Raw genomic sequence first — 25,183 nt, 5'->3', positions numbered from 1 at the left:
GCACATCACATTCACAATGTTAACAAGCGTCAACTTTCACATAAGGATCACACCAATAATGACACATTACACCAGTTGGCTGAGGCCACATTTAACATGTATGGCAATGAGCCACAATGAGCAACAGAATACAATTCCACTCAGTCTCTGAGTCAGTTTCTAGGAGCTCTACACTGCCACCTGCAGCACATCTACCTCTGCGTCTCAGTGAGGCTTTCCCTGGATTTCCTTCTCTGTCCCCCCCTCATTGAAATCTATCACTATAAAATATAAATACTTAAAAAGAGGCAATCTGCAGTTAATGTAGCAATTACAGATTGCCCCTTTAAAGTGAGTGGAATTCCACTCTCCTTAAAAATGAAGTCACTGGATATGTTGGAAAATTTGACTTCCTAGGCAGTTGGTTACCACAGTGATGTGTCCTGGCTGAGACCTGAGGTCCATGGTCACTTTCAGGGGTTAACAGACCATGTAAAACATCTGAAATATCAATACTATTGATAGCTGACACAAAAGCAAAGGGCCATTAAAGGAAGAATAGAAGCACTCCACACTACCCTTTCCCACCTGGACAAAAGGAATACCTATGTGAGAATGCTGTTCATTGACAACAGCTCAGCATTCAACACCATAGCGCCCACAAAGCTCATCACTAAGATAAGGACCCTGGGACTAAACACTTCCCTCTGCAACTGGATCCTGGACTTCCTGACGGGCCGCCCCCAGGTGGTAAGGATAGGCAACAACACTACGCTGATCCTCAACACTGGGGACCCTCAACCCTCAGGAGTGTGTACTTAGTCCCCTCCTGTACTCCCTGTTCACCCACGACTGCGTGGCCAAACATGACTCCAACACCATCATTAAGTTTGCTGACGACACAGCAGTGGTAGGCCTGATCACCAACAGCGATTAGAGAGGAGGTCAGAGAACTGGCAGTGTGGTGCCAGGACAACACCCTCTCCCTCAATGTGAGCAAGACAAGGGAGATGATTGTGGACTATAGGAAAAGGAGGGCCGAACAGACCCCCATTAACATCAACGGGGCTGTAGTGGCATCACTGCCTGGTATGGCAACTGCTCGGCATCTGACCGTAAGGCACTACAGAGGGTAGTGAGTACTTCCCAGTGCATCACTGGGCCAAGCTTTCTGCAATCTAGGACCTATATAATAGGCGGTGTCAGAGGAAAGCCCATAAAATTGTCAGAGACTTTAGTCACCCAAGTCATAGACTGTTTTCTCTGCTACCGTGTGGCAAGCGGTACTGGAGCGCCAAGTCCAAAAGGCTCCTTAACAGCTTCTACCCCCAAGCCATAAGCTGCTGAACAATTAATCAAATGGTCACCGGACTATTACATTGACCCCCCACCCCCTCTATTTGTTTTGTACACTGCTGCTACTCACTGTTTATTATCTATGCATAGTCACTTCACCCCAACCTACATGTACAAATGACCTCTAACCTGTACCCCCGCGCACTGACTCTGTACTGGTACCCCCTGTATAAACCTCTTTATTGTTATGTTATTGTGTTACTTTTTATTACTTTTTTAAACTTTAGTTTAGTTGGTAAATATTTTCTTAACTCTTCTTGAACTGCACTGTTGGTTAAGAATTTTTAAGTAAGCATTTCACGGTAAGGTCTACACTTGTTGTATTCGGCGCATTTGACAAATACAGTTTGATTTGATTTGACTTATTAAGTTATTGGTCCTTAACATAGGTTGTCAAAGGTTCACGAGAATGTGTGCATGCTCCCGTGCGCACACACAGTGACAGACAGAGTCTACAAGTTAACAGGGAAACACATATTGAAGAAGCCTCTTGGAGGTTGAAATCCAACCGGAGGTTGAACAGTACAATGACAATGCAGAAGCATTATTCATACAGCACCAGCACTGTGTGCAATGGCCTGATAGAACTACAGCCGTGTCATACAAGACAAGGTTCCAGCTCACTGGCAAATTACTAGCCCAAAGGTGATAGCTGTGATCACATACATAGTTTACACTCCTTACAGCTGACAGACACTACCGTCGTTCTCGGTTTGTTTGAACAGCATTTAACCAGCATTGTTTGGATGATCATGCACGGCAGGGAGCTAATATTTCCAACATCTACTTTCTCCTATTTCATTTGGTAATCAGACTCCCTCTTCCACATGTGTTTTAACAATATTATCAGTGTCTGCGTGCTCTGAAGTGACTTCAATCAGCATGTCAGAGTTTAGTGTTGCCACACATAACACCGCAGATTGAATATCTGTAGTAGTGTTGTAACTAACCCCTAAGGACTGATTGCAACATTTTTCATGCTGAGCCAGGATTGTAGAATCATTTTAATAAATGTCATGTTTTATTGAACCTTTATTGAACTAGAGAGTCATAGAGTGAGGCTGCCGAGCTCCATGTCTCTATCTGAACAAGAAAGAGAAGATGGGAAAAAAGCCCCACTGGGTGTGAAACTCTGCAGTCTGGATGCAAACATGCAGTTCTGATCAGATGGGAATGAGATGAGCTGACTGCCACCATGCAAGTACATACAGAACGTCACAGAGAAACACGTGGACCTGGACCCACAGTGTACGCACACAGCGTGATAGACACAAGTAGCCCACTTTACCTGGATCCCCTTGAGAGCAGTGGACAGAACCAAGTGAGAGGTTTAGAGGACAGGTCGGAGTCCGGGGGGACTCAATATAGCTATAAAGGCTCTATGCTCATGCAAAAAGCAACCTGGAGAGCTATTAGCTGTCATTTCTGCCTGGTGCACACCATGCTCTGGCCATCAGCCTGCTGTCAGCATGCTAGAAAGAGAGACAGCTCGTAGGAGAAGTGTGGAATGAGAGTGCACCAGTCTACAGAGCGATAAGGGGAGGGGGTCATACCCTGGGGTCCCTGTGCAAACTGTGCAATAGAGCTCCTATGAGAGGAGGAGGAAGGGCACAGGAAGAGAGAAATGAGTCAGTGCCTCGATCTCAACCCCCAAGGGGTTATGGGAAAACAAGGTCCTGTGATGTCTGGGGCTCCATGAGAGGGGAAGAAGAAAAGAGGGGGGGAGAGACAGAAACAGAAAGAAAGAACGGTCTCCTCCAGCATCACTTGGTAAATCATCATTGTACTCGGAGTACCCTGCAAAATAAATTGTGATATGAATGACCCAAAAGGATCTGAAATAAATAAATAATGTCTTACTCATGCAGTTGACATAACTTCACATTGGCCATAGTTTGAGCAATATGAGTGATATTGAGATCCATGGGCTATGGGAGATTATGCCCATAGTCCATATAAATAGAGGACTAGGAAACACAGCCTTTTCAGAACTGCTTCCTGTAGGACCATTATAGGAGATCAGTGAAATAACAAACACTTTTGGATAAAATGTCAAGTATGTACAGTTATAAAAGGAAAAACATGGACAATTCTGTTGAAATCCCTGGATTAAAATAACACCATTTATTCTATTGCATGTTAGATATTCTACCCTCACACTCAAAATAAAATACTCATCTCTTCACATCCAATGTAAGGAAATACCACCCACATCCCATAGCTAACACAGAATGTATGCATAGGTCATACTTACTTGACAATGCCCTGCCTCCAAAGGAATGCAAGTTAAAACACAAGAGAGATATTAAAGAGATTGAACAGGATGTTAAGCACTTACAAATTCTTAACATTCTACGAATTGGAATCTGTGACATATAATAAGAAATGGATTACGTCGTATACAATTGTCGGGGACCTGATTTGGATTGTGAGCACTACTTTTAAAACTACTGGCTGAAATTACACCTTTATAATGCATCTTTCAAAGGTAGACTCAGTGAAATTACGTTGCCGCGAGCAGCACCGCAGATAATGAGATGAGCAAGACGCAAGACTTCGCTCTCACAGTCACACACAGTATCTGCGCATGTGCACCGGTTACCTTCACGCTGTTAGAGCGTGGTAGCCAGGGCACCAAAACAACTGAGAAGTTGAGCCTCGTGGTTCAATGCTCTTAGTTGTTGCAGAAATGGACGTTGTGAGCCTCCCAGATAGCATATGATAGGTTCTTCACTGGTTCATGTTCTGTAACTATTTCATGTTTCCTGTCATTCTGTGATGCTGTATAATTGGGTAAATGTTATTCTACACATTATATGAAAGAGAATGGACAAAGTCAAAGTCTTCCATACATAACAGCACTGCTATATGTGACAATAATGGAAAATAGTGGGGAGCGTCATGGTAAATAATGCCAATTTTATGGCTTAGAATACAATTTGTGGCAACGCAACCTTTGGCTTTGACAAAAATCAATCGTCTCCTCGGGCTATACATGCTACAGTATATTTTTGATTTATTTTTAAAATTTTATTTTTGCATTTTCCAATTAAGAACATTCAAAACAAAAGTGAAAAGATATTAGACAACGATAGGACAAAGTGACAGTAACAGACGAACGTAACAAAAATAAATTATAATTATAGTTATATAAACAAACATACAATTAAAAACAATAATAAAATAAAATAAATAACGAGACAGTAGGCTACATAATATACATTACGTGTGAAACATTATGTGAGGATTATATATGGATTCAATCAATGAGATGTGGGGGGAGATTCTCCATATAGTCAATAAAAGGTTGCCAAATTCTGTAAAATGTCTTTAACTTATTCCTCAAGCAGTAAGTGATTTTCTCCAAAGGGTTACAACTATTAACTTCCGAAAGCCACATTGCAACTGGCAGGGAGGAATCCAATTTCCATTTCAAGGCAATACATTTCTTGGCAATCGCTAGCAATATTTATGTTAGCTTTATAGTATGGCTTTGCCTATGATTGGTGTTAGTAAAGTTACCCAGTAGACAGACCTCCGGGTCTAAAGGGCTACAGTATATTTTTGACTTCCCCTAGCTGCACATAGCTGATAAGCCATTTATATTGATGGGGGAACCACTGATGTGGCAATATTCGATACAGTCTCGAAGCAACTGAGATCATACCAATGATACTGTATAGGTACTGTATACACAACATATCGGTATCATAGCAACAGATATCACATAGAAGTTCAAGAGAGAGCACCTGCTATACATGCACATAACATTGTGTAATACTTTGTCAAGATACCTTCACAAGCCACAAGAACATGCTATCTCATACTGTAACACCACACAGACTACGACCCAAACACGTACACCCAACAATCCACAGATAGATGGATCAAACATAAAACATGCACACGGCATGCAATATCAATGGGCTACATCCATAATGCATGCCCAGGACAATCCACAGTATCATAGCAACAGAGGTGAATAGAGAGAGCGTATTAGAGAGAGGACACATAAAGCACACGTGTACACTCATAAAGTGCAGAAAGAAATAACATAGAACTGGGGATAAAGATCTTTCTATGAGCTTATAATGTCTTGTTTTTTAATGCAAGTAGTACAGATAGGTAAAGAGTAGTCTATGTCTATCAAACTAAATCAGGTCTCCTACTCCATTTTAAATAGTCTAACGTGAAAAGAAACCCCACACAGTCTTCCCTTAAACTTCAAATGCTGTCAGCTAAGCACTGAAAAAGTCAACTTACTCTGTATCATAAAAAAGCAAGACCAAACTCTATATCCATGTCAACCCTACAATGACCACCTCTGAGGCTTTACAAAAGGTATAAATACTGTATATATGAATAATACTCATATAGATGTGCACTGGTAGACAGTTACAGTTCCTGTTTCAGACACCAGAGGACTCTATAAGCATTCCTATGTAGACAATCAAATGGTGTTGGAAGCTGATGGCAGCCTGATTAGGATCAAGACTTTAACAGTCTTTTGAGGCCTAACATAACAGATAAAACTTTTTTATTGTCACTGCCTCAGACTTTAAATTGTTTTAAACCTACACACAGCACAATGGTCAGGGGCCAAGACACTCTAATGTTGAAGCTCTATCACTAAGTGACAACTACCAGTCCCAAAACAGAATCTGTACAGTTCAGTCATTAGAGGAGGAAGGGAAACGTGGGCAGAGACAGAGGTGTGGGGGTGTACCTTTCCTCTGGTGATACCTCCTTTAGTTGCTGGTGGGGTTTGATGCCACACATACCCCGGATGCTGACAGCATAGATCTTAGTGGTGTAGTTGATGCTGTTCTCCCTTGCCACATCACTGTCATACCCTACAGACACGCCCACAGGAAGAGACTCTCCAATTAGAGTAGTGTTTTAAAATGTGTATTTGATCAGGATAGCTTTGTGTGTGTCTGTTGAGAATGTTGTATGGGAGTTCTAAGAGTAGATTGTGAGAGAGTTGTAAGAATGTGTATATTAAAAAAAGTAATATATATATGTTTTATTGTCATATACACAGGATAGTTGCAGTGAAATGTGCTTTTTTACAGGGTCCGACATAGTACTACAGTGTTAAGTGCCTTGCCAAAGGGCACAGACATATTTTTCCCCTTGTTGGCTTGGGTGTTTGAACCGGTGGCCTTTCAGTTACTGGCCCAACATTCTAACCATTAAGCTACCTTCCGCCCACAAGCACTAATGTATATAGTAGTATTGCATACTACTGTACTGTATGGATCAGTAGTCTAAAGGCTGGCGTTTACCTCCGTCCTCCTCAATGTCATCGTCTGACTCCTCGCTGTCCACAGGGTTCTCCCTGTGACCCTCTCCGGTTCTCTCCAGGCTCCAAATCATCAATGCTGTGTCAGCTCCGCCCAGCGTCAGTAGTGTAGCGTCATCTTGTGCCCATCGCACGTTGGTTATATGGGCACTGTGGCCCACGTACTTCTTGAAGCGGGCATATTGACCCTGAGGGGAGAGCAGACGGTGCCAAGTTGAACCAAGAGACACTATTGAACCAAGTTGAACCAAGAGACAATATTGAACCAAGTTGAACCAAGAGACAACATTCAACTTGAGTCAACAACTGAGACATGTACCAACGTTGGGATTAATTCCATTTCAGTTCAAGTGAGTAAAATGTAAATTAACACTAGCGCAAGTGTACTGAGCTGTCGCACCCTGGTTGGATAGCTGAAGAGCTTGAGGAAGCCAAAGTCGTCTCCGGTGGCAAGCAGCTTCTTGTCTTTGGTGAGCGAGGCGGCGTTGACGTCTGTGATGTCACTGTGGGTGGGCCAGATCCCCTCACAGGTGGGGCCCAGGACACACGTCCAGGTAGCCCACTCCATCTTCTCTATCTGACAGGCGGAAACAGGAACGCACGCACACATACACACACACAGTGTGTTAAACACTGCATCCTGTTATCATGGAGTGTCCATACATTTTTGATTTCTAGCTGAGAAAAATAACAATCTCAGTTGGGTCTCTCACCTCAGAATTTCTTATGGTTTGTCTCTTCCCTCTTGGGGCTTCGAAGAATAATTGCTCTTTGGCACCTGAATTTACTTGCAGCAATTTACCTACAGAAAAAAATGTACTTTTTCAGAATCCAAGGACAAAATTGAACTTGTATCTATAGACTACTAAGGAGAATTCATGCTCCTCTTGCATTTACACCATAAACTCACCACGAGAGTCCCAGTCTATGTGAGTGATATAGCTTGAAGCTCCTTTACAGATTCCCACCCTCTTACTGGACAGCACATTGTAGATATCCACAAAGTTATCATGAGAGGCCACAGCGAGGTATTTACCAGCGTCTAAGGAAGCCATAGAACCAGTGATCAACACCTCAGCCAGGTGGGAGATAATGCTATTCAGTGAAACCTCACAGAATACACTCTTAGAAAAAAAGGTGCTATCTAGAACCTAAAAGGGTTATTCGGCTGTCCCCATAGGAGAACCCTTTTTGGTGCCAAGTAGAAGCCTTTTGGTTCCAGGTTGAACCCTTTTCACAGAGGGTTCTATCTGGAACCAAAAAGGGTTCTCCTATGAGGACAGCCGAATAACCCCTTTGGAACCCTTTTTTCAAAGAGTGTATATTAGGAACAGTTGAACTCAAATTAACCTTACTAATAAAATACCCATGCGTATTATCAGTGTTATGAAATACAAACAGCAGTGAATGAACACATCAATGATAAGTGATCCAGTCGGCTGATAGACTCTGTACCATGTCAAAGGTTACCTTGTGAAAACCTGACGTCAGAGATAGACTCCTTCCTGTGATGAAAGGACACCAGGTCCTCCAGGGTATCAGAGTTCACCACCAGGAAACTACCATCATTGAGGCCCACCGCTAAGGCTTTCCCATCAGGGGAGAAGGCACAGCATCTTCCACCTGATATACACATCACACACAGAGTTAAACACTTCCAAAATGGAGATACAGACATAGACTGACAGGCACAGAAGGTTACACTAGAGTGCCTTAAAGATGTAGGATCTTAATTTGATCCCTCTTTTGTTGCTGAGAATTTTACTGCAAACCAGGAAATGTAAACTTGGAGTGTATTTTAATTTTAAAAGGCTTCTAAAGTTTGTAATTTTCACAGACATTTCAGACTTGATTTGCCCTTATGAAAAATGTATCAACCCCTACAAAAAATGTCCATTAATTATAATCCACATTTCCTGTTGCTGCAGAGTTATTTTCCTGCTGTAGCAAACTTGCTCAAATTACGATCCTACATCTGTATGTTTTGTTGAGGATTATGGGAGTTAATGACTCATTAGTCAAGGAAGATATCAACATTCAGCAGTACCTTTTTTAAGTTTGCGAACTGCCACCATGCGGTGGTTAGTGAAGAGCTCCCATATCCTCAGAGTTTTGTCATCACTCACTGTGGCACATATGGGAAGCAGGGGGTGAGCAGCAAGACCCCACACCTCGCCATCCATGTGACCCTGTAAGCATAGCAATAGACGGACACACAACTGTTAGTCAGTCACAGTTGACATGCCCTGAACCATTACTCCTAATCCATTTGACACATCTGTCACCCACAAAATAATTCATTATTTTGTCTCAGAACGATACATTATGCTCATATTGACGTGGAGTTTGAGTGAGAGGCTAAACAAAAGCCCCAATCCATCGCATCCCAGATAGCAGCAGCGATTTTACTCAACACAACTCTTCCATACTGATCCTTCATAACCCATCCCCATCAGGTATGTTCACCATGGCAACAGAGCACACGTACCTGACTGCTAAGGAGTCGTGGAGGCTCTGACTCTGAGCTGTAAGGGCTGCTCTGCACCCATAAAAGGGAACTACCACAGCGATGCACTGACAATCAGAACCACACATGCACGCAAATAAGCATAGACACGCACACACACACACACACACACACACACACACACACACACACACACACACACACACACACACACACACACACACACACACACACACACACACACACACACACACACACACACACACACACACACACACACGGTCGCACACACTCATAATACCAACCACTGTAACTGTCATGTACGCAGCAGCACCACAGAGCCCATACACAAGCCTTGTGACACAACCAAGAGACACAATAATAAGGAAGGTGTTGAGATATTAAGCTATGGACTATTCTGGATAATCAAGAGGGAACACAGGGCTTTTCGGAGCCAGCCAAGCAGCAGACTGTCAGATAGAAAAGGTTGCCTCGGATAACCAATGATTTATTTCCGACTGTAGTCCCTGCAGTAGAGGAAGTGAGTAACAAGCCAACACATCAAGAAGCCTGAGTAACAAGCCAGCACATCAAGTAGCCTGAGTAACAAGCCAACACATCAAGAAGCCTGAGTAACAAGCCAGCACATCAAGTAGCCTGAGTAACAAGCCAACACATCAAGAAGCCTGAGTAACAAGCCAACACATCAAGAAGCCTGAGTAACAAGCCAACACATCAAGAAGCCTGAGTAACAAGCCAGCACATCAAGAAGCCTGAGTAACAAGCCAACACATCAAGAAGCCTGAGTAACAAGCCAACACATCAAGAAGCCTGAGTAATAAGCCAACACATCAAGAAGCCTGAGTAACAAGCCAGCACATCAAGAAGCCTGAGTAACAAGCCAACACATCAAGAAGCCTGAGTAACAAGCCAACACATCAAGAAGCCTGAGTAACAAGCCAACACATCAAGAAGCCTGAGTAACAAGCCAGCACATCAAGTAGCCTGAGTAACAAGCCAACACATCAAGAAGCCTGAGTAACAAGCCAACACATCAAGTAGCCTGAGTAACAAGCCAACACATCAAGAAGCCTGAGTAACAATCCAACACACCAAGAAGGCTGTAGAACAAGCCAACACATCAAGTAGCCTGATGTGTGAAAGGCAACACGTCAAGAAGCCTGAGTAACAATCCAACACATCAAGAAGGCTGTAGAACAAGCCAACACATCAAGTAGCCTGATGTGTGAAAGGCAACACGTCAAGAAGCCTGAGTAACAATCCAACACACCAAGAAGGTTGTAGAACAAGCCAACACATCAAGTAGCCTGATGTGTGAAAGGCAACACGTCAAGAAGCCTGAGTAACAATCCAACACACCAAGAAGGTTGTAGAACAAGCCAACACATCAAGTAGCCTGATGTGTGAAAGGCAACACGTCAAGAAGCCTGAGTAACAATCCAACACATCAAGAAGCCTGAGTAACAATCCAACACACCAAGAAGGCTGTAGAACAAGCCAACACATCAAGTAGCCTGAGTAACAAGCCAACACATCAAGAAGCCTGAGTAACAAGCCAACACATCAAGTAGCCTGAGTAACAAGCCAACACATCAAGAAGCCTGAGTAACAAGCCAACACATCAAGAAGGCTGTAGAACAAGCCAACACATCAAGTAGCCTGAGTAACAAGCCAACACATCAAGAAGCCTGAGTAACAAGCCAACACATCAAGAAGGCTGTAGAACAAGCCAACACATCAAGTAGCCTGAGTAACAAGCCAACACATCGAGAAGCCTGAGTAACAAGCCTCCAAATCAAGAATCCTGAGTAACAAGCCTCCAAATCAAGAATCCTGAGTAACAAGCCAACACATCAAGAAGCCTGAGTAACAAGCCAACACATCAAGTAGGCTGTAGAACAAGCCAACACATCAAGTAGCCTGAGTAACAAGCCAACACATCGAGAAGCCTGAGTAACAAGCCAACACATCAAGTAGCCTGAGTAACAAGCCAACACATCGAGAAGCCTGAGTAACAAGCCAACACATCAAGTAGCCTGAGTAACAAGCCAACACATCGAGAAGCCTGAGTAACAAGCCAACACATCAAGTAGCCTGAGTAACAAGCCAACACATCAAGTAGCCTGAGTAACAAGCCAACACATCGAGAAGCCTGAGTAACAAGCCAACACATCGAGAAGCCTGAGTAACAAGCCAACACATCAAGAAGGCTGTAGAACAAGCCAACACATCAAGTAGCCTGAGTAACAAGCCAACACATCGAGAAGCCTGAGTAACAAGCCAACACATCAAGTAGCCTGAGTAACAAGCCAACACATCAAGAAGGCTGCAGAACAAGCGTCTGCTAAATGACTTAAATGTAAATGTAAATGTAAACAAGCCAACACATCAAGTAGCCTGAGTAACAAGCCAACACATCGAGAAGCCTGAGTAACAAGCCAACACATCGAGAAGCCTGAGTAACAAACCAACACACCAAGAAACAGTCAGTGGAGAACAGGCAAAACCTGAAGGCTGCTGTAAAAATGTGTCCTCCAACCGAAATTAGGAAAAATAAGCTGAAATGGAAAAATACCCCACTCTAGGTGTTTCAGCTGTGTGTGCACACACACACACACACACACACACACACACACACACACACACACACACACACACACACACACACACACACACACACACACACACACACACACACACACACACACACACACACACACACACACACACACACACACACACACACACACACACACACCTGGACTAGCAGGGTCATGGGTCCACTCTTGTCGATTTCAAGTATTTCTCCATTCTTGGTTCCCACCAGGATGTGTCCATGTCCCAGAGTTATGGCACGAATGGAGGGGTTGTCCTCCAAGAGCAGACCTGGGACACACACACAAATAGCACTGTAAAGACCAAGTACAGCCGTAGCAGTGAAATCCTCCCAGATCGATAGCAGCAGATAGAAGTAACATTCTTTGCATTTTCACATGAGGCCACGAGATGGCAGCACTAACTAGAGGAAGATACAGTGCTCAATTATGGCTAGAGTATCTATTGACCGTTTATGGTCAAATTTCAAAACACATTACGCTTCCTGATACAGGTATGTGTTTTACAGGGTCAGAGCTTGCCTTTAAGAGAGAATTTCAGTACTTCTCAGATAGTGTTTCATTATCTGTCAAGGACTTTGGTTGACTGTCAGTTACTGTAGGGAGTGTTATGGAGGCTGGTGGGAGGAGAAGCTATAGGAGGACAGGCTCATAGTAATGGTTGGAATGGAATAAATAAAATGGAGTCAAATATGTGGTTTCCTACCTTTAGATCCGGTGGAGAGGGCTGCTCTCTTGATAGCGTATGTCTTCAGGCACCTCTCAAATATGTGGTTTCCTACCTTTAGATCCAGGGGAGAGGGCTGCTCTCTTGATAGAGTATGTCTTCAGGCACCTCTCAAACATGTGGTTTCCTACCTTTAGATCCGGTGGAGAGGGCTGCTCTCTTGATAGCGTATGTCTTCAGGCACCTCTCAAACATGTGGTTTCCTACCTTTAGATCCAGGGGAGAGGGCTGCTCTCTTGATAGCGTATGTCTTCAGGCACCTCTCAAACATGTGGTTTCCTACCTTTAGATCCAGGGGAGAGGGCTGCTCTCTTGATAGCGTAGGTCTTCAGGCACCTCTCAAACATGTGGTTTCCTACCTTTAGATCCAGGGGAGAGGGCTGCTCTCTTGATAGCGTATGTCTTCAGGCACCTCTCAAACATGTGGTTTCCTACCTTTAGATCCAGGGGAGAGGGCTGCTCTCTTGATAGCGTAGGTCTTCAGGCACATCTCAAACATGTGGTTTCCTACCTTTAGATCCAGGGGAGAGGGCTGCTCTCTTGATAGCGTATGTCTTCAGGCACCTCTCAAACATGTGGTTTCCTACCTTTAGATCCAGGGGAGAGGGCTGCTCTCTTGATAGAGTATGTCTTCAGGCACCTCTCAAACATGTGGTTTCCTACCTTTAGATCCAGGGGAGAGGGCTGCTCTCTTGATAGCGTATGTCTTCAGGCACCTCTCAAACATGTCGTCCCACAGCTCCACTACTCCGTCCTTCCCACCTGTCACAAAGCCCTGGAGGGAACAACCAGCAGAGGGACGTCACCCAAGGTACTCCACCACTGACAACCCCACTGAGGAAAACTAACAGTGACGAGGGCCGGATGAGACAGGGGCCCTGATCGACGCTAATGTTCTGCCTGACAGCTTGTCAAGAGGTCTGTCTGAACCGCTGAAGGATGGTAGGGGGTCCGTTTGTCTTGAAACTGAGAAGGAAGTGTTGGATGAGGAAGTGCAGGAGGAAGGTATGGATGGAGGGAAGACAGATAAAAAACATTGTCTGTCTCTGACATCTTTCACAACAAACAGAAGCAGTTGGGAATTGCAATGACTTCTACTACCAGACAGGGCCTGTCAAAGATCTGAAGCAGCAGCAACAACAACACATCAGGAATTCAGTGGTGGTCTCCCCCAGGAACGCCCTCTTTCAGACTCCTTCTCTGATGAAAGGTTTTGGAAACAGCATCACATAAATGTTACATCTAATGGGACTATAATATTTTGTTTTGATCTAAGGCATCTCTACTTGAAGAGATTGCGAATAAATAGACAATCTATTTGTACGAGAGGGAGAAAACACTATAAGATATTTAATTAAAAACACTATCATGGACTGAAGACAAGAGATAGGATTGACTTCTTATAATCACGCCAGTCTTCATTAGTAACAGTAAATAGCGATATAATGATTTTCAACAGACCAGAAGTTCATGGGAGACAATCCATGTAATTAATCCAATCTCAGCATCAGGAGGGAGATGCATGATAGAATACACACCAAGGTTTCCATCGGTCATTAAGACTCCATAGTATTTGCACACAGTCAAATGACAGGCTGCAAATGGTCAATTAGGAAAACGAGGAATCTATGTGAGGCTTAATCATGCTGCCTAATGATGCCGTGTTTGCTCCCAAACACAACAACCACCATGCCTCAACACATCAAGTCTCTCCGAAGCTCCTCATCAGAGCACTACAATATTGATAACTTCCTCAACTACTGGCCAATTATAGTTAAACACATAACTACAGCCAGCAGTAATAATATCACTCTGAAATTATTCTAGTGGACAACATAACATCAATTCCATATGGTGAAGTCCTCATAGAGCAGTTATAGGGCATTTATGAGTCAATGGGAAGAAAGACAATTCAATATTTACACCAAGTGGGTGTGGGGAAACCAGAGTACAATACAGAGCCCTTCCAGATGATGATCTTATTATAAGATTATGATTATTATGAGATTATAAAATGAGTGAAAACTAGTTGACCAACAGTCTGTTGTTATCAGACAGGGCTGACACCCAGTAGACTACCTTGTCCAGGGAGTACATGGCGAACACAGGTCCGTTGTGTGCCTTGATGGTCTTCAGCAGCACGGGCTCCTTCCAGACGTATATGTCCCCTGAGGAAGCTCCCGAGAATACCAGCTCATCTGTCCGACCATAACACACTGACATCATTGTCTCCAGCTTCCCCAGGTTCCCAAAGACGCCTCGCTGGAACATAAGGCCTCCACCTGTAGAGACAGCACACCATTAGATACTCACACATACATCAGTTGATTTTCACAAACATACCACGCCTGACAAAACAGAGTTGTTCCAATATTCATTCAAAAAATGACAGGGTGGAACACTTTCCTAAAGACAGAATCACAGTGTGAAAACAACTAGAAGGATATACTTGAAAGAAAAACAGGGACATGAGAGGAGAGGAGCTAGAAAGAGAGAGACTGATAGTATGACAGAGACTGATAGTATGATAAACTGATAGTATGAAAGAGACTGATAGTATGAAAGAGACTGATAGTATGATATAAACTGAGAGTAAGATATAAACTGATAGTATGAAAGAGACTGATAGTATGATATAAACTGAGAGTAAGATATAAACTGATAGTATGAAAGAGACTGATAGTATGATATAAACTGAGAGTAAGATATAAACTGATAGTATGAAAGAGACTGATAGTATGATATAAACTGATAGTATGAAAGAGACTGATAGTATGATATAAACTGAGAGTAAGATATAAACTGATAGTATGAAAGAGACTGATAGTATGATATAAACTGAGAGTAAGATATAAACTGATAGTATGAAAGAGACTGACAGTATGAAAGAGACTGATAGTATGATATAAACTGAGAGTATGATATAAACTGATAGTATGAAAGAGACTGATAGAATGAAAGAGACTGATAGTATGATATAAACTGAGAGTAAGATATAAACTGATAGTATGAAAGAGACTGATAGTATGAAAGAGACTGATAGTATGAAAGAGACTGACAGTATGAAAGAGACTGATAGTATGATATAAACTGAGAGTATGATATAAACTGATAGTATGAAAGAGACTGATAGTATGATATAAACTGATAGTATGAAAGAGACTGATAGTATGAAAGAGACTGATAGTATGATATAAACTGAGAGTAAGATATAAACTGATAGTATGAAAGAGACTGATAGTATGAAAGAGACTGATAGTATGAAAGAGACTGACAGTATGAAAGAGACTGATAGTATGATATAAACTGAGAGTATGATATAAACTGATAGTATGAAAGAGACTGATAGTATGATATAAACTGATAGTATGAAAGAGACTGATAGTATGAAAGAGACTGATAGTATGAAAGAGACTGATAGTATGATATAAACTGATAGTATGAAAGAGACTGATAGTATGATATAAACTGAGAGTATGATATAAACTGATAGTATGAAAGAGACTGATAGTATGATATAAACTGAGAGTATGATATAAACTGATAGTATGAAAGAGACTGATAGAATGAAAGAGACTGATAGTATGATATAAACTGAGAGTAAGATATAAACTGATAGTATGAAAGAGACTGATAGTATGAAAGAGACTGATAGTATGATATAAACTGAGAGTATGATATAAACTGATAGTATGAAAGAGACTGATAGAATGAAAGAGACTGATAGTAAGATATAAACTGATAGTAAGATATAAACTGATAGTATGAAAGAGACTGATAGTATGAAAGAGACTGATAGTATGAAAGAGACTGACAGTATGAAAGAGACTGATAGTATGAAAGAGACTGATAGTATGAAAGAGACTGATAGTATGATATAAACTGAGAGTATGATATAAACTGATAGTATGAAAGAGACTGATAGAATGAAAGAGACTGACAGTATGAAAGAGACTGATAGTATGAAAGAGACTGATAGTATGAAAGAGACTGACAGTATGAAAGAGACTGATGGTATGAAAGAGACTGATAGTATGAAAGAGACTGACAGTATGAAAGAGACTGATAGTATGAAAGAGACTGATAGTATGAAAGAGACTGATAGTATGATATAAACTGAGAGTATGATATAAACTGATAGTATGAAAGAGACTGATAGTATGAAAGAGACTGATAGTATGATATAAACTGAGAGTATGAAAGAGACTGATAGAATGAAAGAGACTGATAGTAAGATATAAACTGATAGTAAGATATAAACTGATAGTATGAAAGAGACTGATAGTATGAAAGAGACTGATAGTATGAAAGAGACTGACAGTATGAAAGAGACTGATAGTATGAAAGAGACTGATAGTATGAAAGAGACTGATAGTATGATATAAACTGAGAGTATGATATAAACTGATAGTATGAAAGAGACTGATAGAATGAAAGAGACTGACAGTATGAAAGAGACTGATAGTATGAAAGAGACTGATAGTATGAAAAGACTGATAGTATGAAAGAGACTGATAGTATGAAAGAGACTGATAGTATGAAAGAGACTGATAGTATGAAAGAGACTGATAGTATGAAAGAGACTGATAGTATGAAAGAGACTGATAGTATGATATAAACTGATAGTATGATATAAACTGATAGTATGAAAGAGACTGATAGTATGAAAGAGACTGATAGTATGATATAAACTGATAGTATGAAAGAGACTGATAGTATGATATAAACTGATAGTATGAAAGAGACTGATAGTATGATATAAACTGATATAAGACTGATAGTGATATAAACTGATAGTATGAAAGAGACTGATAGTATGAAAGAGACTGATAGTATGAAAGAGAAAGAGACTGATAGTATGAAAGAAACTGATAGTATGAAAGAGACTGATAGTATGAAAGAGACTGATAGTATGATATAAACTGATAGTATGACTGATAGTATGAAAGAGACTGATAGTATGAAAGAGACTGATAGTATGATATAAACTGAGAGTATGATATAAACTGATAGTATGAAAGAGACTGATAGAATGAAAGAGACTGATAGTATGATATAAACTGAAGATATAAACTGATAGTATGAAAGAGACTGATAGTATGAAAGAGACTGATAGTATGAAAGAGACTGATAGTATGAAAGAGACTGATAGTATGAAAGAGACTGATAGTATGAAAGAGACTGATAGTATGAAAGAGACTGATAGTATGAAAGAGACTGATAGTATGATATAAACTGATAGTATATAGACTGATAGTATGAAAGAGACTGATAGTATGGATAAAGAGACTGATAGTATGAAAGAGACTGATAGTATGATATAAATGATAGTCCCCAAAGAGACCAATAGTATGATATAAACTGATAGTATGAAAGAGACTGATAGTTGATATAAACTGAGGTTGAAAGAGACTGATAGTATGATATAAACTGATAGTATGATATAGAACTGATAGTATGAAAGAGACTGATAGTATGAAAGAGACTGATAGTATGATATAAACTGATAGTATGAAAGAGACTGAAGATATAAACTGATAGTATGATAAAGACTGATAGTATGAAAGAGACTGATAGTATGAAAGAGACTGATAGTATGACAGAGACTGATAGTATGAAAAACTGATAGTATGATATAGACTGATAGTATGAAAGAGACTGATCTTATGTTGTGTATAAACTGATAGTATGACAGAGACTGATAGTATGAGAGACTGATAGTATGAAAGAGTTGTGTATGAAAGAACTGATTGTTGAAAGAGACTGATAGTATCTTAAACTGATAGTATGAAAGAGACTGATAGTATGTATTAACCTGATCTTGACAGAGACTGTGTATGAACCTCTCTTATGTATTAGACAGAGACTGTAGTATGAACCTCTCTTGACTGAGTTGTGTATGTAAAGGTGAAAATCAGACTGATCAGTATGATATAAACTGATTGTTGTTGTGTATGAAAGAGACTGATGAACCTCTCTTGTTGTATGTGTATGAACCTCTCTGTTGTGTATGAACTCTCTTGTTGTGTATTAACCTCTCTTGTTGTGTATTAACCTCTCTTGTTGTGTATTAACCTCTCTTGTTGTGTATTAACCTCTCTTGTTGTGTATTAACCTCTCTTGTTGTGTATTAACCTCTCTTGTTGTGTATGAACCTCTCTTGTTGTGTATGAACCTCTCTTGTTGTTGTGTATGAACCTCTCTTGTTGTTGTGTATGAACCTCTCTTGTTGTTGTGTATGAACCTCTCTTGTTGTTGTGTATGAACCTCTCTTGTTGTGTATGAACCTCTCTTGTTGTGTATTAACCTCTCTTGTTGTGTATTAACCTCTCTTGTTGTGTATTAACCTCTCTTGTTGTGTATTAACCTCTCTTGTTGTGTATTAACCTCTCTTGTTGTGTATTAACCTCTCTTGTTGTGTATGAACCTCTCTTGTTGTGTATGAACCTCTCTTGTTGTGTATGAACCTCTCTTGTTGTTGTGTATTAACCTCTCTTGTTGTTGTGTATGAACCTCTCTTGTTGTTGTGTATTAACCTCTCTTGTTGTGTATTAACCTCTCTTGTTGTGTATTAACCTCTCTTGTTGTGTATTAACCTCTCTTGTTGTGTATTAACCTCTCTTGTTGTGTATGAACCTCTCTTGTTGTGTATGAACCTCTTGTTGTGTATTAACCTCTTGTTGTGTATTAACCTCTCTTGTTGTGTATTAACCTCTCTTGTTGTGTATTAACCTCTCTTGTTGTGTATACCTCTCTTGTTGTGTATTAACCTCTCTTGTTGTGTATTAACCTCTCTTGTTGTGTATTAACCTCTCTTGTTGTGTATTAACCTCTCTTGTTGTGTATTAACCTCTCTTGTTGTGTATTAACCTCTCTTGTTGTGTATTAACCTCTCTTGTTGTGTATTAACCTCTCTTGTTGTGTATTAACCTCTCTTGTTGTGTATTAACCTCTCTTGTTGTGTATTAACCTCTCTTGTTGTGTATTAACCTCTCTTGTTGTGTATTAACCTCTCTTGTTGTGTATTAACCTCTCTTGTTGTGTATGAACCTCTTGTTGTGTATTAACCTCTTGTTGTGTATGAACCTCTTGTTGTGTATTAACCTCTCTTGTTGTGTATTAACCTCTCTTGTTGTGTATTAACCTCTCTTGTTGTGTATTAACCTCTCTTGTTTGTGTATTAACCTCTGTATTAACCTCTCTTGTTGTGTATTAACCTCTTGTTGTGTATTAACCTCTCTTGTTGTGTATTAACCTCTCTTGTTGTTGTGTATTAACCTCTCTTGTTGTGTATTAACCTCTCTTGTTGTGTATTAACCTCTCTTGTTGTGTATTAACCTCTCTTGTTGTGTATTAACCTCTCTTGTTGTGTATTAACCTCTCTTGTTGTGTATTAACCTCTCTTGTTGTGTATTAACCTCTCTTGTTGTGTATTAACCTCTCTTGTTGTGTATTAACCTCTCTTGTATTAACCTCTCTTTGTGTATTAACCTCTCTTGTTGTGTATTAACCTCTCTTGTTGTGTATTAACCTCTCTTGTTGTGTATTAACCTCTCTTGTTGTGTATTAACCTCTCTTGTTGTGTATTAACCTCTCTTGTTGTGTATTAACCTCTCTTGTTGTGTATTAACCTCTCTTGTTGTGTATTAACCTCTCTTGTTGTGTATTAACCTCTCTTGTTGTGTATTAACCTCTCTTGTTGTGTATTAACCTCTCTTGTTGTGTATTAACCTCTCTTGTTGTGTATTAACCTCTCTTGTTGTGTATTAACCTCTCTTGTTGTGTATTAACCTCTCTTGTTGTGTATTAACCTCTCTTGTTGTGTATAACCTCTCTTGTTGTGTATGAACCTCTTGTTGTTGTGTATGAACCTCTCTTGTTGTTGTGTATGAACCTCTCTTGTTGTGTATGAACCTCTCTGTATGAACCTCTCTTGTTGTGTATGAACCTCTCTTGTTGTGTATGAACCTCTCTTGTTGTGTATTAACCTCTCTTGTTGTGTATGAACCTCTCTTGTTGTGTATGAACCTCTCTTGTTGTGTATGAACCTCTCTTGTTGTGTATTAACCTCTCTTGTTGTGTATGAACCTCTCTTGTTGTGTATGAACCTCTCTTGTTGTTGTGTATGAACCTCTCTTGTTGTTGTGTATGAACCTCTCTTGTTGTTGTGTATGAACCTCTCTTGTTGTTGTGTATGAACCTCTCTTGTTGTGTATTAACCTCTCTTGTTGTGTATTAACCTCTCTTGTTGTGTATTAACCTCTCTTGTTGTGTATTAACCTCTCTTGTTGTGTATGAACCTCTCTTGTTGTGTATGAACCTCTCTTGTTGTGTATGAACCTCTCTTGTTGTTGTGTATGAACCTCTCTTGTTGTTGTGTATGAATTCTCTTGTTGTTGTGTATGAACCTCTCTTGTTGTTGTGTATTAACCTCTCTTGTTGTGTATTAACCTCTCTTGTTGTGTATTAACCTCTTGTTGTGTATTAACCTCTTGTTGTGTATTAACCTCTCTTGTTGTGTATTAACCTCTCTTGTTGTGTATTAACCTCTCTTGTTGTGTATTAACCTCTCTTGTTGTGTATTAACCTCTCTTGTTGTGTATGAACCTCTCTTGTTGTGTATGAACCTCTTATTGTGTATTAACCTCTTGTTGTGTATTAACTCTCTCTTGTTGTGTATTAACCTCTCTTGTTGTGTATTAACCTCTCTTGTTGTGTATTAACCTCTTGTTGTGTATTAACCTCTCTTGTTGTGTATTAACCTCTCTTGTTGTGTATTAACCTCTCTTGTTGTGTATTAACCTCTCTTGTTGTGTATTAACCTCTCTTGTTGTGTATGAACCTCTCTTGTTGTTAACCTCTCTTGTTGTGTATTAACTCTCTTGTTGTGTATTAACCTCTCTTGTTGTGTATTAACCTCTCTTGTTGTGTATTAACCTCTTGTTGTGTATTAACCTCTTGTTGTGTATTAACCTCTCTTGTTGTGTATTAACCTCTCTTGTTGTTGTGTATTAACCTCTCTTGTTGTTGTGTATTAACCTCTTGTTGTGTATTAACCTCTCTTGTTGTGTATTAACTCTCTTGTTGTGTATTAACCTCTCTTGTTGTGTATTAACCTCTCTTGTTGTGTATTAACCTCTCTTGTTGTTGTGTATTAACTCTCTTGTTGTGTATTAACCTCTCTTGTTGTGTATTAACTCTCTTGTTGTGTATTAACCTCTCTTGTTGTGTATTAACCTCTCTTGTTGTGTATTAACCTCTCTTGTTGTGTATTAACCTCTCTTGTTGTGTATTAACCTCTCTTGTTGTGTATTAACCTCTCTTGTTGTGTATTAACCTCTCTTGTTGTGTATTAACCTCTCTTGTTGTGTATTAACCTCTCTTGTTGTGTATTAACTCTCTCTTGTTGTGTATTAACCTCTCTTGTTGTGTATTAACCTCTCTTGTTGTGTATTAACCTCTCTTGTTGTGTATTAACCTCTCTTGTTGTGTATTAACCTCTCTTGTTGTGTATTAACCTCTCTTGTTGTGTATTAACCTCTCTTGTTGTGTATTAACCTCTCTTGTTGTGTATTAACCTCTCTTGTTGTGTATTAACCTCTCTTGTTTGTATTAACCTCTCTTGTTGTGTATTAACCTCTCTTGTTGTGTATTAACTCTTGTTGTGTATTAACTCTCTTGTTGTGTATTAACTCTCTTGTTGTGTATTAACCTCTCTTGTTGAACCTCTCTTGTATTAACCTCTCTTGTTGTGTATTAACCTCTCTTGTTGTTGTGTATTAACCTCTCTTGTTGTGTATTAACCTCTTGTTGTGTATTAACCTCTTGTTGTGTATTAACCTCTCTTGTTGTGTATTAACCTCTCTTGTTGTGTATTAACCTCTCTTGTTGTGTATTAACCTCTCTTGTTGTGTACCTCTCTTGTTGTTAACCTCTCTTGTTGTGTATTAACCTCTCTTGTTGTGTATTAACCTCTCTTGTTGTGTATTAACCTCTCTTGTTGTGTATTAACCTCTCTTGTTGTGTATTAACCTCTCTTGTTGTGTATTAACCTCTCTTGTTGTGTATTAACCTCTCTTGTTGTGTATTAACCTCTCTTGTTGTGTATTAACCTCTCTTGTTGTGTATTAACCTCTCTTGTTGTGTATTAACCTCTCTTGTTGTGTATTAACCTCTCTTGTTGTGTATTAACCTCTCTTGTTGTGTATTAACCTCTTGTTGTGTATTAACCTCTCTTGTTGTGTATTAACCTCTCTTGTTGTGTATTAACCTCTCTTGTTGTGTATTAACCTCTCTTGTTGTGTATTAACCTCTCTTGTTGTGTATTAACCTCTCTTGTTGTGTATTAACCTCTCTTGTTGTGTATTAACCTCTCTTGTTGTGTATTAACCTCTCTTTGTGTATTAACTCTCTTGTTGTGTATTAACCTCTTGTTGTGTATTAACCTCTCTTGTTGTGTATGAACCTCTCTTGTTGTGTATTAACCTCTCTTGTTGTGTATTAACTCTCTTGTTGTGTATTAACCTCTCTTGTTGTGTATTAACCTCTCTTGTTGTGTATTAACCTCTTGTTGTGTATTAACCTCTCTTGTTGTGTATTAACCTCTTGTTGTGTATTAACTCTCTTGTTGTGTATTAACCTCTCTTGTTGTGTATTAACCTCTCTTGTTGTGTATTAACCTCTCTTGTTGTGTATTAACCTCTCTTGTTGTGTATTAACCTCTCTTGTTGTGTATTAACCTCTCTTGTTGTGTATTAACTCTCTTGTTGTGTATTAACCTCTCTTGTTGTGTATTAACCTCTCTTGTTGTGTATTAACCTCTCTTGTTGTGTATTAACCTCTCTTGTTGTGTATTAACCTCTCTTGTTGTGTATTAACCTCTCTTGTTGTGTATTAACCTCTCTTGTTGTGTATTAACTCTCTTGTTGTGTATTAACCTCTCTTGTTGTGTATTAATCTCTCTTGTTGTGTATTAACCTCTTGTTGTGTATTAACCTCTCTTGTTGTGTATTAACCTCTCTTGTTGTGTATTAACCTCTCTTGTTGTGTATTAACCTCTCTTGTTGTGTATTAACCTCTCTTGTTGTGTATTAACCTCTCTTGTTGTGTATTAACCTCTCTTGTTGTGTATTAACCTCTTGTTGTGTATTAACCTCTCTTGTTGTGTATTAACCTCTCTTGTTGTGTATTAACCTCTTGTTGTGTATTAACCTTGTTGTGTATTAACTCTCTTGTTGTGTATTAACCTCTTGTTGTGTATTAACCTCTTGTTGTGTATTAACCTCTTGTTGTGTATTAACCTCTCTTGTTGTGTATTAACCTCTCTTGTTGTGTATTAACCTCTCTGTTGTGTATTAACCTCTCTTGTTGTGTATTAACCTCTCTTGTTGTGTATTAACCTCTCTTGTTGTGTAATTAAATTAACCTCTCTTGTTGTATTTGTATTAACCTCTCTTGTTGTTGTGTATTAACCTCTCTTGTTGTTGTGTATTAACCTCTCTTGTTGTTGTGTATTAACCTCTCTTGTTGTTGTGTATTAACCTCTCTTGTTGTTGTGTATTAACCTCTCTTGTTGTGTATTAATCTCTCTTGTTGTGTATTAACCTCTCTTGTTGTGTATTAACCTCTCTTGTTGTGTATTAACCTCTCTTGTTGTGTATTAACCTCTCTTGTTGTGTATTAACCTCTCTTGTTGTTGTGTATTAACCTCTCTTGTTGTGTATTAACCTCTCTTGTTGTGTATTAACCTCTCTTGAACCTCTCTTGTTGTGTATTAACCTCTCTTGTTGTTGTGTATTAACCTCTCTTGTTGTGTATTAACCTCTCTTGTTGTGTATTAACCTCTCTCGTTGTTGTGTATTAACCTCTCTTGTTGTTGTGTATTAACCTCTCTTGTTGTGTATTAACCTCTCTTGTTGTGTATTAACCTCTCTTGTTGTGTATTAACCTCTCTTTTGTTTGAGCACCTCCATATCACTTTGTTTGTGTTTGTTTGCTGGTGGGAAAAGGGGAAACCAAGACAAGTCGCCCATGGGCATACACTACCCAGACTTTGTTAAATACACTAGTTAGAACTGGGCGGACCACCCACTGTATTTTTGGTTAGTTAGTTAGCTGTTGTTAAAGTAGGCTAGTCTAGCTTAGGGGTGTTTTTGAATACTTATTGTTTCTTTCCTTGGGTCCAGCTCAGCCCCTTTTCCTGCCCCCCCCCCCCCGGATTACCGTGTGTTTATTAATAAACCCTGAGTTTGACGGTAGATTTCAGTTGTTGTGGTTATTTCGTTCACACTTTAACTTTGTCACTATTATAATTTGCATGAGTTATGTTACGGGTCTCATTACCATCCCCCCTAGACTGTCGGGCCAAAAGGGATTTGTAACAGTATGAAAGAGACTGATAGTATGACAGAGACTGATAGTATGACAGAGACTGATAGTATGACAGAGACTGATAGTATGACAGAGACTGATAGTATGACAGAGACTGATAGTATGAGAGAAACTGATAGTATGAGAGAAACTGATAGTATGAAAGAGACAGTCAGGCAGAACAGTAGGACAGACCTGTATGAGAGAGACTGATAGTATGAGAGAGACTGATAGTATGAGAGAGACAGTCGGGCAGAACAGTAGGACAGACGTGTATGAGAGAGACTGATAGTATGAGAGAGACCGATAGATGAAAGAGACAGTCAGGCAGAACAGTAGGACAG

The 25,183-nt window shown here is 39.8% G+C and overlaps 1 protein-coding gene across 5 annotated transcripts in view; it reads right to left on the bottom strand.

The window, feature by feature from the left end:
• LOC124041170 (echinoderm microtubule-associated protein-like 6) overlaps positions 1-25,183 on the bottom strand; it is a 112,550-nt gene that overhangs the window by 19,756 nt on the left and 67,611 nt on the right. For 2 of the 5 annotated variants that reach the window (XM_046358422.1, XM_046358420.1), the window contains 12 exons: positions 14,550-14,752; positions 13,134-13,245; positions 11,887-12,014; positions 8,688-8,829; positions 8,111-8,263; positions 7,551-7,682; positions 7,354-7,442; positions 7,041-7,217; positions 6,624-6,828; positions 6,062-6,188; positions 3,590-3,604; positions 2,624-2,632 (listed from right to left, as the gene is read on the bottom strand). In XM_046358422.1, coding sequence (XP_046214378.1) covers positions 2,624-2,632; positions 3,590-3,604; positions 6,062-6,188; positions 6,624-6,828; positions 7,041-7,217; positions 7,354-7,442; positions 7,551-7,682; positions 8,111-8,263; positions 8,688-8,829; positions 11,887-12,014; positions 13,134-13,245; positions 14,550-14,752 — 1,492 coding nt within the window. The remainder of the gene's footprint in view (positions 1-2,623; positions 2,633-3,589; positions 3,605-6,061; positions 6,189-6,623; positions 6,829-7,040; positions 7,218-7,353; positions 7,443-7,550; positions 7,683-8,110; positions 8,264-8,687; positions 8,830-11,886; positions 12,015-13,133; positions 13,246-14,549; positions 14,753-25,183) is intronic. The other 3 variants (XM_046358423.1, XM_046358424.1, XM_046358421.1) reach the window with 2 other exon arrangements.

Source organism: Oncorhynchus gorbuscha, linkage group LG08 (genome assembly GCF_021184085.1).
Source record: "Oncorhynchus gorbuscha isolate QuinsamMale2020 ecotype Even-year linkage group LG08, OgorEven_v1.0, whole genome shotgun sequence".
Taxonomy (NCBI): domain Eukaryota; kingdom Metazoa; phylum Chordata; class Actinopteri; order Salmoniformes; family Salmonidae; genus Oncorhynchus; species Oncorhynchus gorbuscha.
Note: the sequence above shows the minus strand (reverse complement) of the source record. Positions and strands in the feature narration are given on the sequence as shown.